Here is a 12263-nt window from a genome sequence, read left to right as displayed (position 1 = left end):
TTTCTAGTAAGGCCAACTCCAATTGCTTATATATAAATATATACATATATAGATATATAAATAATACTTTCTTTGGTATGTGGTTGTTTGTTTGTTTGTAAAGAATTTTGCTTAATGAATTTGGCTTAAGATACGATCAACATCCCAGTTGTTTTCCAAGGGACAAGCTAAAACAAAAAACACTAAATATATAAAACTATATAATATAATATAATATAACAATTTAAATATTTTGAACCAATAAGCTAAGTTGCCATGTTTGGAGAAAAAAATACTTGCACGCTACTTGGTTATGAATTTTTATTTATATTAAATAAATTAATAGACAGTTAGTAGTTAACACTAATGATTAATAATATATTTTGAAATCATTATTATTATTATTTTTTAGTTTAGTTTTTGTTTCTTCATTTTGTCTCATCCAAACAAGTGCAAGCCACTACAAATAACTATATTTTATTGGGTTTCTATTGTAATTAATATTGAGAAAGTCTACTACTCAACACCTCTCCTTAGTTGGTGCAAATACACATATTTTATATATAATAAATTAAAATTTTGTTTGTATAAATTAATTGAGCAAATGCAAAATAAACATCTCATCTGTGCTGATGCCATGTGAAGATGTGGTCTTCCAAGCTAACTTGCTATATTAAAAATTACAGCTAGAATATTTTAGTAGTTCATACTACTACATTATAAAAACAATAAAATGGAACATATATTTAGTAAGTAAATGTAAAATGTTATAAATAGTCAATGGTGTTATTATATTGATTAAGTATAGAGTTGAAAAGTCTCATATGGGTTTTGTTGCTTCTTGGAAAATGACTCTTTTGGTATCCAGTGTTTTATCGAAAGATAGACTTAATATTATTTGTTTTCAATAACTCTTATCCAATATCCTGTAATTTGAAATCATACATACTTGACATCCTGAACTCAAATTTAGTCAATAAAATTTTATTAATATGACCAAATTGTTTTTAATTATATGAGTTTTAAATCCAAATTTAATTACTTGATTACATATAATTAATGATAATTTAAAGCCTGATTGGTATCTATTTTAGATACAATCTTTTGTTTTGGAATACTTAAAATACGTGGAGCCCATCATAATCTTTAATTGGTGGACTGTTTTTTAAAATAAAATTCAAAACTGTATCCTAATTTTATGAAGGAAAATTGAAAATGAAAAAATCATGTTTTCTCACTTTCTAAATTTTTTTTCTAAAAACCCTAAAACCAAATTCTAATGACAATACAATATTGTTATGAATTTAATCAATGCATTATTATTAAATTTTAATTTATCAATATTATTAAATTTTACTTAATTAAATCTATTGATAAATCAAAATTTAAAATCATACAACCTGTGTATATAAAATATATAAAATTAAAATAATATTTAGATTCAACTGAACCAATCACATATTCAGTTTCTGTTATATTTTCAAATTTAATACCAATCATAAATTCAGTTTTTTAAAAGTCAAAAACAATTTACAGACATCGAACCAATCACATTTTCATAAACATGTTTTTAGTCACTAAATTCAGATTTTCATTTCAGAATCTCACTTTTCAAAAATACAATTTTCTAATTACGAACCAATCAAACCCTTAGTCATGTTAATAATTTTTTTATTGATCAAATTTGAGTTTAGGGTACCAAGTATGAACAATTTCAAATTATAGGGTATCAAATTAGCATTATTGAAAACATAAAATATCAAATTTGTATTTTGATAAATCACAAGGTACCAAATAAGAATATACATTTTTTTGTATTATCTTCCCCTGCTTTTTTTTTCTCTGAAAATGTACCAAAAATCTCTTAAAACTCTCACATGGGCTTTGGTTGTTTAATGGGTCCCTTAGCAAAATAGTAAAAACTTTGGGTCCCTTCAAGATGATGTGGCTGTTAATTTTTCAAAATCTTTAACAAAATAATCAAGTACATGAATTCAATTGATATACCTCATGGCTGATATCTCTCCTATGTATATATTGAAACCTTAGCTGTTTAATTGGGTTTAATGTTGTTTTATGAGATATGTTTTTCCCTAATTTGTTCAAATGTAACTAAGGAAAACCTGTTTGTTTTAAATTTTGGAGATGAGTAATGGAAAAAAATAATAAATAAAATTCATGTGGCTAATGTGCTGTGAGGTGACTTGTGGTTCTTATATAATTATGCTCAATATATGAGCTTGACATGACTCATATACTTTGAAAAAGTATTAGAGTGGTATTGCACCGGCAAGACAAACTTATTTTGGTTATACAACAAGTTTTCTTACTTTGGTCCTTGATGCTCTAATGAAATTTATAATATAACCCAACACAGAAAGAAAGCAATTATTTCAAAGAAATTCTTATTTCTAGACCCTAAAGACTGCTTCAACTATCATAGCCTCATTATTATTTTTCTTTTTTCAGTGAAATACATATGATCATTCACATCATACTACTGCAGAGCAATACAACAAGAGAATGAATAAGGAAGAAAAAGAATCCACCCGAGAGAGTTGGATCGAAATCACAAAATAACAAAGGAAAATGTCAGGAGATATCCAATGAATTGATATTTGACCTAAAACATATATTAAGTGTTATCTTCCAGAAGAAATGGGTTCTGATTGCTGAAAGGACTCACCTCAAGGAGCTAGTAAGCAAATTCAAGTAAAACCAAAATGAACTAGTAATCTCTGCCATTGCTCCCTCCTAGATGGGACTGAGATAGTTAGCAAATCGACCTGCATCAAAGGGGGGAGAAATTATCGAACAAACGGATTAATTTTCCCGGATAACTAACAATTTACCAAGCTGAATCTGATGGCGCAAACATATATTGGCATGTAAAGCAGTCATTACTGAAATTAGATCCTTCTTCCCCTTCATTGAAAATAGGAAATGCCATGGTAAATATCAGCTTTAGCACACATTCAATTAATTGTCTCAACTTCCTAGGTGCCCTACCCTCTGGTCCCAAACATCAATAATCAAACAGCAAAATAAAAAAACTAGCATGGAATCCTATTATCCACATTAAAACCACCAACTATTCCTCTGTAAAAAAAAATTCATGCAGATATAAGTATAATGGTTCACTTTTTCAACGATTCATTGCATACTAAGATCTTGTTTGAACTATAGTGGTGTGCTACATTTAAATGATCAACATTGTATAACGATTTTCCCCATAACTAAACATAGATTAAAAGTATATCACATACATCACACACACACACACACAAACCTGCACTTAAGCAGACATATGTGTCTCTGTATGCAAAGAACCAAATATAGCTTACTGCATAAAACTACAAAACACAGACTGAAAGAGGAAAGATGAAATTAAGTAACAAACTGAGGCCTAACCACATCCTAAGTTGATAAGACTATAGCGGCAACACAGAAAAATTTGTTCTATGTATACAATGTAGATTTATAATTGAATTGGCTTGGTACAAGGTACATCTAGCTGAGAGCAATTTGAAGCCTAAATTCTGCACAATCATCTTATACAAGAAAAGCTACTAGTTAGGCAATCTAACAAGTCAAAACAATACTCATGGAAGATAATGGAACTGGAAGGATAAAGATTACCCAGTTAAAATCTTACTATTACAACTTCCTATTTACTAACTACACCTCATACTGCTCAGTGACCTCATAAGTTTAGACACTAAAGTTCAACATGTTTCTTTTTCTCTTGATACTAGTCCTCCCACTGAACCTTACAGTCTTCCCAAAGTAAGAAACTAGCATATTAATAGGTAGGTACCATGAGAAATCCAACCCATCTCATGGGAGCAAACTATGACTTGTTGATTAGAGTAAAATGAAGCCTAATTGAAATACAATTCAAATGAAGTAGAATTTATCACCAATTGGGTATGTTTTCGATCAGCCATGCCAAGAGCAAGTCTCAATCATTCTAACATTATATGTGAGTACATATATATATATACTATTTAAATTGAATAAATACAGCCGAAATTATGTAAAAGAACTCAATTTGAAAAGAAAGGGAAAATAACAAACCTTCGGAAGACGAGGCGACGTCGTTGGGGAGCTTCGAGACAAGGCAGGCGGAAGCTATGGCGCTATGAAGGGGTATAAAAGAGCTCAATTCTCGCCGCAACAGCCTTTGAATTCATTCAATAACCAAATTTATCATACAATTACGTACAAAAACTCATGCGAAAATGACGACGAAGGAGGAATACCTCAATGGAGAAGAGGAGATTCGAGCCTGAGGAGGCACGAAAGGTGATCGAATCGAAGGTCTTGGTGGCGCTGAGACTCTTGGGGTGGCTCTTAACAAGGCGCGAACCGCCATTGTTGATCTACCAGATACTGAAGCTGCCATTTCCTGCTCTCTTCGCTACGTATTTTCGAACCCTGGAACTCGGGGACCAAGAGAAACCCCCGTAAAACCCACCTTTCTCCTTTCGGATCATGGGCTTTCTAATTCTCTTATTGGGCCAGGTCGTGCGTGATGGGCCGTTGGAAGTTACCACTTTCAAATCAAACTAAAGATTTTTACCTTTTTTTCTTATTAGGGATTTTAACGCCTAAGCTTTACCATGTATGGCAATTCAATAAGAATTGTTTTAGGGTGTGTTTGGAAACAACCGTGTAATTACTAGGATATAGTAATTATATATCTGATTAATTACACTATATTTTAAAATACAAGATGTGTTTGGATATCAAGTGGTAGTTACTTATAAATTCTTATTGTTATGTTTGACAAAACAGTTAGTAATTATACAGAAAAATAATATTATGTAATAAATATATTTTTAAATTGATATCAATTAGTAATTACACCAAATTCTCATAAGGGGCTATGAGAATTTGAGAGTATAATTGGGACCCCTCAATTAACTCAAATTACATAGTAGTTGTGTAATTACATGGTCAGACAAACACGGAAAATCGAATAATTACTCTGAATTACACCAAATTCCAATTATAGAGTAGCTTTCCAAACGCACCATTAGATAATTGTCGAGCCCTTGACTTATATAATCAGTTGAATTAAGTTTTTGTTAATGATGTTTTATATATGCTAGGTGCAATGGTTAGTTTTATTATGTTTTTATCATATAAATTTTAAATAAATAACAATATTACATATAAAAGAATGACAAAACATATTCAAAGAAAAATTAATTAAAATATTGTTTATGATTTTTTTTGTTAAATAATATGATAACTTTTTAGATCACAAACTACCATATTTAAGATACAAAACATTTATGATATTATTTAAATCACACATCAATAATTGGAGAAGAAGCTTGTTTATTATTGATAAAAGAGAAATGTTATTCTAATTTATTATGTAGTTACACAATCATACTACATGTATACACACGACACTTACATATAATATATTATTCAATATGAATATATATATTTACATAAGTTAGATTAAGTAATAAAAAATAACATGTTTTTTTATATATAAATGATGAATTTCTTAATAAAAATTAAGATTTCATTAATATAATAATGATATTTTATAACATTTGAATTTATATTAATATATTTATTAAATACCTAGTTTTGTATTAAATATTAGGCTATTTATGATTTTTGCGTCCGAACTATGACCAATATATTATTGTGCCCCCTGATTTTTTGGAGCCGTTAAAAATTACTTTCGAACTATTCACAATGTTGTAAAGTGGGACTTTTCTTAAGTTTTATATTATGTGACTAACGCATTGCAGACTTATCATTTCATATATTGGATTCAAATCAATCATCAAAAAAATTTGTATGATACTTATAATTTCAAATACAGTCTGGCATAAAACTTTATATTTACAAAAATTTACATCTAGAATGCTTCATCATCCACTGATGATCTTGTGATTGGAATTGACCATCTTCCCAAATGAGTTGTATAATTTATGCATCGGATAACGCCTCTTCCGACAGGGCTATTGGGGAAATATTACTCCCGAACTATTCACAATGTTGTAAAGTGGGACTTCTGTTAAGTTTTATACTATGTGGCTAACGTATTGCAGACTTGTGATCTCATTGGATTCAAATCAATCATCTAAAAATTTTGTATCATACATATAATATCAAATACATAATCGGGCATAAAACTTAATATTTACAAAAATTTACATCTAGAATGCTTCATCATCCACTGATAATCTTGTGATTGGAATTGACCATCTTCCCAAATGAGCTGTATAATTTATGCATCGGATAACGCCATTTCCGGCTGGGCCATCGGGGAAATCAACGATGCTGATGCTTCCGGAGTCAAGATGAAATGATCCCATCCATTCCTTTGTCAGATTCAGGCAGTGCACCATTAGTGCGATGTTAATTGCAGGATCACCAACCACAACAACAACTCTATCTGCTTCACCTTCACTGGCTAGTTCCTCGAGCAGATATTCCCATGCTTTCTCTGATTGTTCCCACACTGCCGAAAGGATCGAGTCCTCGAAACCATTTAAACAACCATGCTGAAGAGGTGGAACCACACTGGAGTCCTGTGAAAGGAAAAAGGAAAGAGTAAACTAAAGAGAATAATCCTATCATGTGTTTGATTTTTCATTTGATGTATAGTTCATTCTCTCAAGAAAATAAACCATAGAATTTTAGCAAAGAAATGTCCATTCCATTGGTGGTAAAGTATGAGAACTGAATTTGGTTCAGTATCTTAATACATAGAGTTGAGATATTTGCCTTATTTGATTGCTGAAGGATGTTTTCAACATCCAGGTTCTGTGTTTGCTTCATTTCCACATACCGAGGCACGCAGTCAGCTCCCAAGCATTCGGCAGCTTCTTGTACCTACAATCAACTCGATCGATGATTAACAGACAGCATGACATGATTGAAGTATTCTCTAACATAAGTAAGAGCCTACTCTGGAGATGGCATTGGCTGTTTCGACACAAGCACTCTTTGGACTGCTAATAATAGAACTAACTTTCGTATCAAGAAGTAGCTCAGCAATTTTCTGGGACTGTAATATATCAAATCAACAGTAGCACATTAGATTTGGTAAAGTAATATATACTTGTCAAACACAGAAACCAGGTGTATACACCATATACCTGTATAACACCAAGCATGTTCATAGATTTATCCCCAGATAAAGGATTGCTAGCCTGTTGAACAATGAAGGAAACCTTAAAACATCTATAAAAGATGTTCAACATGATTTAGCTGTCAGAAAGTTTGTGTCAGTTTGATTGTACAAATTTGAAGTTACAGGAATCAGATGATTATCCTCACTGACATAAGTACTCATAGGTAACTATTCTAAGCTTGACTCACTTTTCAACTCTGAATTTACCTTTACACACAAATTGATCTTTGTAGTAAACTGAAATTTTAAACTCATATATTTTAGCTTACTAGTGAAGACTGCATTATTACAATAGCAACTTGACCACATATTAGAACGAACCACAACCCCTCAACTAACAATTTAACAACTTACAACTCAATTTCAAAGAGAAATCAAAATCCTGTACTACTGATAATTTTTTTCGACTGAATGCCGAAATTCATTTTTTCCAAACCATTGGATCACATAAGCAAGGAACATAAAATGGCTCGAAACTAAAATGCTATTTCTAGTTTATCAAAATTCATACCTCTACATTAGTTTGTGTAAATCCATGGCACACAAGTATGAACCTCTTGCTTGTTTTCCTTCCTCCAGAACTTCCACCTACAGGTGAGTTTGGTGTCTGCATTATATATTTAATACCATTTAGTGGATAAACTTAACCAGTTACACAAATCAGAAATGCATGGTTAGCTTTAACCAAGTTAAACCACTAAGATGATCATTAAAAATTTTATTCTGATCCATTTCTGAAGATAGCAACCTTCTTCAACCATGAATTTGGATTAGAAAACACAATATGATACCTGATTTAAACGATTAAGACAAATAGATGGCGATCCGCCCTCAATTTTTGGAGTGAAATCCAAAACACTCACTCCACAATTGCTCTGAAGCAATACCCTAAAATACTCAGTTCCTAATCCTGAAATGGGGTTAAATGTTTTAAGTTAGTACCAAAACCACACTCGAAAACACGAAAAAAGACTGAATTGTTTATAACTTTATCAAGAATTAGTACCAATAGCAGTAGCAACAAGAGCCTGATTAACAGCATTGTGAGCAACCACAAGAACAGACCTCCCCTCATGTTCAAGTATCTTGTCCCAACAATTCCTAGCTCGATCCCATAACTCTCTCACCGGATAATGCCCGTCGATGTTGAAATTCGCAGCATCCACCTGCCATTTTCGAAAAGCCTCCCCAAATTTTGCTTTCCCTTCGTGCTTTAAAAGCCCCTAAAGTAATCAAAATCCCCATTCAACAAAATTAGAAGTTTTCTCTCAAACCCAATTCGCGAAAATGTTCGTATAAGAAAAACAGAGCTTACTTGAAAGGAATACAAGTCGATTTCTCTCAAATCCAAATCAGTAATCACTTCCTCTCCCCGATTACCCCAAATAATCTCAGCAGTTCTCTTCGATCGCTCAAGAGGACTAATCCAAAAACAACAGTAAGTGACCACGGGAAAATTCTAGGGCAAAAATCATTTACCGAAAAAGAACAAACAAACAACCCAACCCAACCTGGAGAAGCAAACATCGAAGGCGTCATCGATGAGCATTTGCCTCGAGGTCTCGGCTTGAGCCTCGCCTTTCTTGGTGAGAACAGAGAAATTGGAGCTCCCTTGGATCCGGCCCTCCTCATTCCAAGTGCTCTGGCCGTGCCTCACCAGAACAACTCGCTTCGCGGCCTTGATCGGCGGGAACGGCACCGGCGTGTGGAGAAGTGGGGTCTCTTCGTCGGATGAGCTGTGGAGCTCTTGGAGGGTTGAACAGGGAGCAGTGAAACGAGGAGTATGGTTATGGCGTGTGGGAGTGGTGAAGAAGACGATAGAAGGAGTGAGAGATATCATTTTTGGCGCTCAGTTCAGTTGAAGCAGTTAGCTTTGTCAGTTATTTTGTATGGTAACCGTTGATTCTTCTCTCAACCAAGACGACGAGGGAGAATGTGATAAAACGACACTTGCCTAATAATGTAATAATACCTTCTTTTTTTTTTATATAACTTTTTGTAATAAAAATTAAGGAATTTACTCATTTGTTAACTTTTTTTTTTTTTTTTGCAAAGTATCATTTTAGTACCTTCTGTTTTTAATAATGTTCCCCTGTATTTTAAAATTATACATATTTGATACCCTAAATTCAGATTTGATAAATAAAATTTTATCAATATGATCAAACTGTCATCAATTATATGTAATTAAGTAATTAAATTTAAATTTAGAATTACATAATTGACAGCAGTTTGATTAAATTGGTAAAATTTTATTAATTAAATTTGAGTTTAGGGTACCAAATATGTACGATTTTAAAATACAGGATACTATATGAGCATTATTGAAAACAGATGGTACCAAAATGATACTTTACAAAAACACAAAGTACCAAATAGTTACATACCCTAAAAATTATTCAAATATATCAATAAATCGGATTTTGGTTAAAGTTTTGTCAAACTAAAATAATAATTAATTTATCAAACTAATAATTCATAATAAAAATAAAATTATTTTGCTTAAAAACTATATTGTTATATGGGTTTATGTATTATTTGTCCTTGTATTTTGTTCAATTGCATGTTTAGATCATGTGATAGATGAATGATTTTTTGGACCCTGTGTTTTATAAAATGGTTTAAATAGATAAACTCGATTTTGGTCAAAGTTTTCTAAGCTAAAATTACAGATAATTCACTAAACTAATAATTTAATAAAATTATTTTATCTAACAACTGTGTTGTTATATTCAATTTTTTCTTCATCAAAATTTGATTTAAGGGTCTATTTGAATCATTTTACAAAACACAAGGTTTAAAAATGAATTTGTCAAAACACAGAGTTCAAACAAGTAATGAGACAAAACACAAGGTCTAAAAAAGTATAAACCATTGTTATATTAAAAAAAAATCATCAATTTAAGGATTTATTTGAACTATTTTACAAAATATAAAATTCAAAAATAAATTTTTTAAAATACAAGATACAAACAAATAATCAGAAAAAAATGTATAGACCCTTTCAAATAAGTTTCATGTTGTTATTGTGGTAAAAGATTGCAAAATTCTCTTTTATACAAATGATTTTCATTATTTTGATGTAATTTTAACACTATATTCTATAATATTTACTCTCACAACTTCAATCATTAACAACAAATAATATACCAAAAAGAATATAATTTTTTTTTCTTTACATGAATACTTAAAGTTAGTGTTTCAAATATTTGTAGCATTATTATCCTTGAATTTTGCATAATTTATCAATTTAGTCTTAGACAATTTGTCTGCGAATTAGATCTACCTTGGCAATTAGATCTGATTGGTCAACTTTTGTTTTATTTTTACTAAAAGTAAACCACGTGAGTTTTTACCAAAAGTAAACCATGTGACAGTCACATGACAAAAAAATAAGGATAAATTTATATTTTTTTTTTTATAAATGAACTTTGTTTATTCTATTTTTTAGAAACTATAAATATATTGAGAAATAAGAGCTAGAAAGAAAGGCTAAAAAATGAACAAGATTACAGTTGTTACATGGTTGGGATGTTGATGAGCCTTAGTCTACAAATCACTAGTATTAGGCTTTAGAGAATTTAACAATTGAGGTTTTCTACAAGTTCAGGAGCGTTTTTCTTTCAAGAGAAAATCGGTGAACCCTGCTACAGTGCACGAATAACCCTATTCATAGGCAATCATGTGACTTGGGCTGGACTAATCCAGTCTCAATAAGGATATAATTATAAGTCCTTGCCAACGAAGTCATAATACAAAAATGTAACATGATTAAAGGTTATAGATCTAGGCCAATTGGGCCAATTTAGATATGGTAGAGTCTTACAACTGCCCTGGCACGAACTGATCAGCGTGGGCTACCAAGGGGATCGTGGGGACAGGATCTGTCAGAGTAGTGGTGTACCAATTCCTAGGAACATTGTATGTTCTGTCGTACCCCATTATGTAGGTTAGTTAGGGAGACCAACTGCTGGATTTCTCAGGGACACGTCAGCTGATGCGTGTCGTATACCACAACAAATTTGACAATTATTTTTCTTTCAATACTTCCAATTATTTTAGTATAATAGCAAGCATAGGTCGAACCCACGAGAGCTATCATTCACTTTATCATTCAATAATTAGCACTAAGACTTAAAATGAGGATTTAGATTTCAAACTCAAAATTAAATAACATAAACTAGAAAGCAAATAAAGATTGATATTACGATATTAAGAAACAGTTAAAGGTTAATCTCCACCCTCAACAATCATTCACAATCACTAATAATAAATATTATTCAAATTTCTCAATTAACTATTAACCCCGCAAATAACGCTGAAGCACACAATTATCTCAATCTCCCTATTACAAGTAATCGAGGTGAAGTGCTTAATAATCAACTCTTTTAGCCAAGCAATAAATCTATGAAGCATACAATCTATTTAACTTAAGTAAAGCATTAAATCTTATGGAGACAAGTTAATCTAGGCAATAAAGTAATGAAGCATATAATTCATTTAACCTAGGTTCTATTTCTCATCACAATCAACAATACTTTTGACATTACTATCAATTGAAATTTATCACATACACTTGGAATCTTAAACTATTAGGTGAGTAGTAATTCTAAGATGACAATTGAACAATGTAAAACCTTAATTAGTTGGCCACCTAACAAGAAATCACAAAATTCATAACATTCAATTGGAAAAATAGAAACAATTTAATATTAAGAGAAATTAAAGAATAATACTTATTATCAACAATTAAGAATTCATGTCTTGGGTTTTTGAATTAACCCTTAACCTAAAAAAACCTACTCCGCAATAGCAATCATAATCACAAACACAATTATAATTAAAATTAAAGAAATTAAGGGAAGAAAAGAAACTTGATTGATGAACAATAATATTGTAGTATTCTCCCGAGCCATTTCTGAGTCTTTTTCTCTAAAAAAAAACAGTAATAAAACTCAATCTTAAATTAACCCTAAAAATCTTTTATAGTCCCCTTTGAATTACATTTAAAATCTAATTAAAAATCTAAAAACAGCGTCGTAGGACACGGCCTAAATTTCTGTGTGTTGCGACCTAAAATGAAATATAGGCAAAACTGGTCACGTAGGCCGCGACT

The 12263-nt window shown here is 31.3% G+C and overlaps 2 protein-coding genes across 2 annotated transcripts; both read right to left on the bottom strand.

Moving 5' to 3' along the window:
* Positions 1-2482: 2482 nt before the first annotated feature.
* LOC133789158 (uncharacterized) lies at positions 2483-4441 on the bottom strand. The gene is made up of 3 exons (XM_062226912.1): positions 4242-4441; positions 4057-4160; positions 2483-2765 (listed from the first exon to the last, which is right to left on the bottom strand). The coding sequence occupies exons 1-3, from the start codon at positions 4382-4384 to the stop codon at positions 2734-2736; spliced, it is 279 nt and encodes a 92-aa protein (XP_062082896.1). The 5' UTR covers positions 4385-4441; the 3' UTR covers positions 2483-2733.
* A 1610-nt stretch (positions 4442-6051) lies between these two features.
* On the bottom strand, positions 6052-9081 carry LOC133789157 (probable 2-carboxy-D-arabinitol-1-phosphatase). The gene is made up of 9 exons (XM_062226911.1): positions 8659-9081; positions 8463-8568; positions 8154-8370; positions 7939-8057; positions 7659-7754; positions 7113-7166; positions 6923-7021; positions 6739-6846; positions 6052-6542 (listed from the first exon to the last, which is right to left on the bottom strand). The coding sequence occupies exons 1-9, from the start codon at positions 8985-8987 to the stop codon at positions 6168-6170; spliced, it is 1503 nt and encodes a 500-aa protein (XP_062082895.1). The 5' UTR covers positions 8988-9081; the 3' UTR covers positions 6052-6167.
* Between the last annotated feature and the right edge of the window lie 3182 nt (positions 9082-12263).

Source organism: Humulus lupulus, chromosome 7, assembly GCF_963169125.1.
Source record: "Humulus lupulus chromosome 7, drHumLupu1.1, whole genome shotgun sequence".
Lineage (NCBI taxonomy): Eukaryota > Viridiplantae > Streptophyta > Magnoliopsida > Rosales > Cannabaceae > Humulus > Humulus lupulus.
This window is presented reverse-complemented; position numbering and strand designations above follow the sequence as displayed.

Bases quoted from the DNA above. Each gene is read 5' to 3' on its own strand.
- LOC133789158 (XM_062226912.1), bottom strand. From the start codon at position 4,384: ATGGCAGCTTCAGTATCTGGTAGATCAACAATGGCGGTTCGCGCCTTG. The intron at 4,161-4,241 runs GTATTCCTCCTT...ATGAATTCAAAG, and splicing joins ATCTCCTCTTCTCCATTGAG to GCTGTTGCGGCGAGAATTGA. The intron at 2,766-4,056 runs GTTTGTTATTTT...CCTTTGATGCAG, and splicing joins CGTCGCCTCGTCTTCCGAAG to GTCGATTTGCTAACTATCTC.
- LOC133789157 (XM_062226911.1), bottom strand. From the start codon at position 8,987: ATGATATCTCTCACTCCTTCTATCGTCTTCTTCACCACTCCCACACGC. The intron at 7,167-7,658 runs GTATGAATTTTG...ATTGTTCAACAG, and splicing joins TTACACAAACTAATGTAGAG to GCTAGCAATCCTTTATCTGG. The intron at 6,847-6,922 runs GTAGGCTCTTAC...AGTTGATTGTAG, and splicing joins CAGCCAATGCCATCTCCAGA to GTACAAGAAGCTGCCGAATG.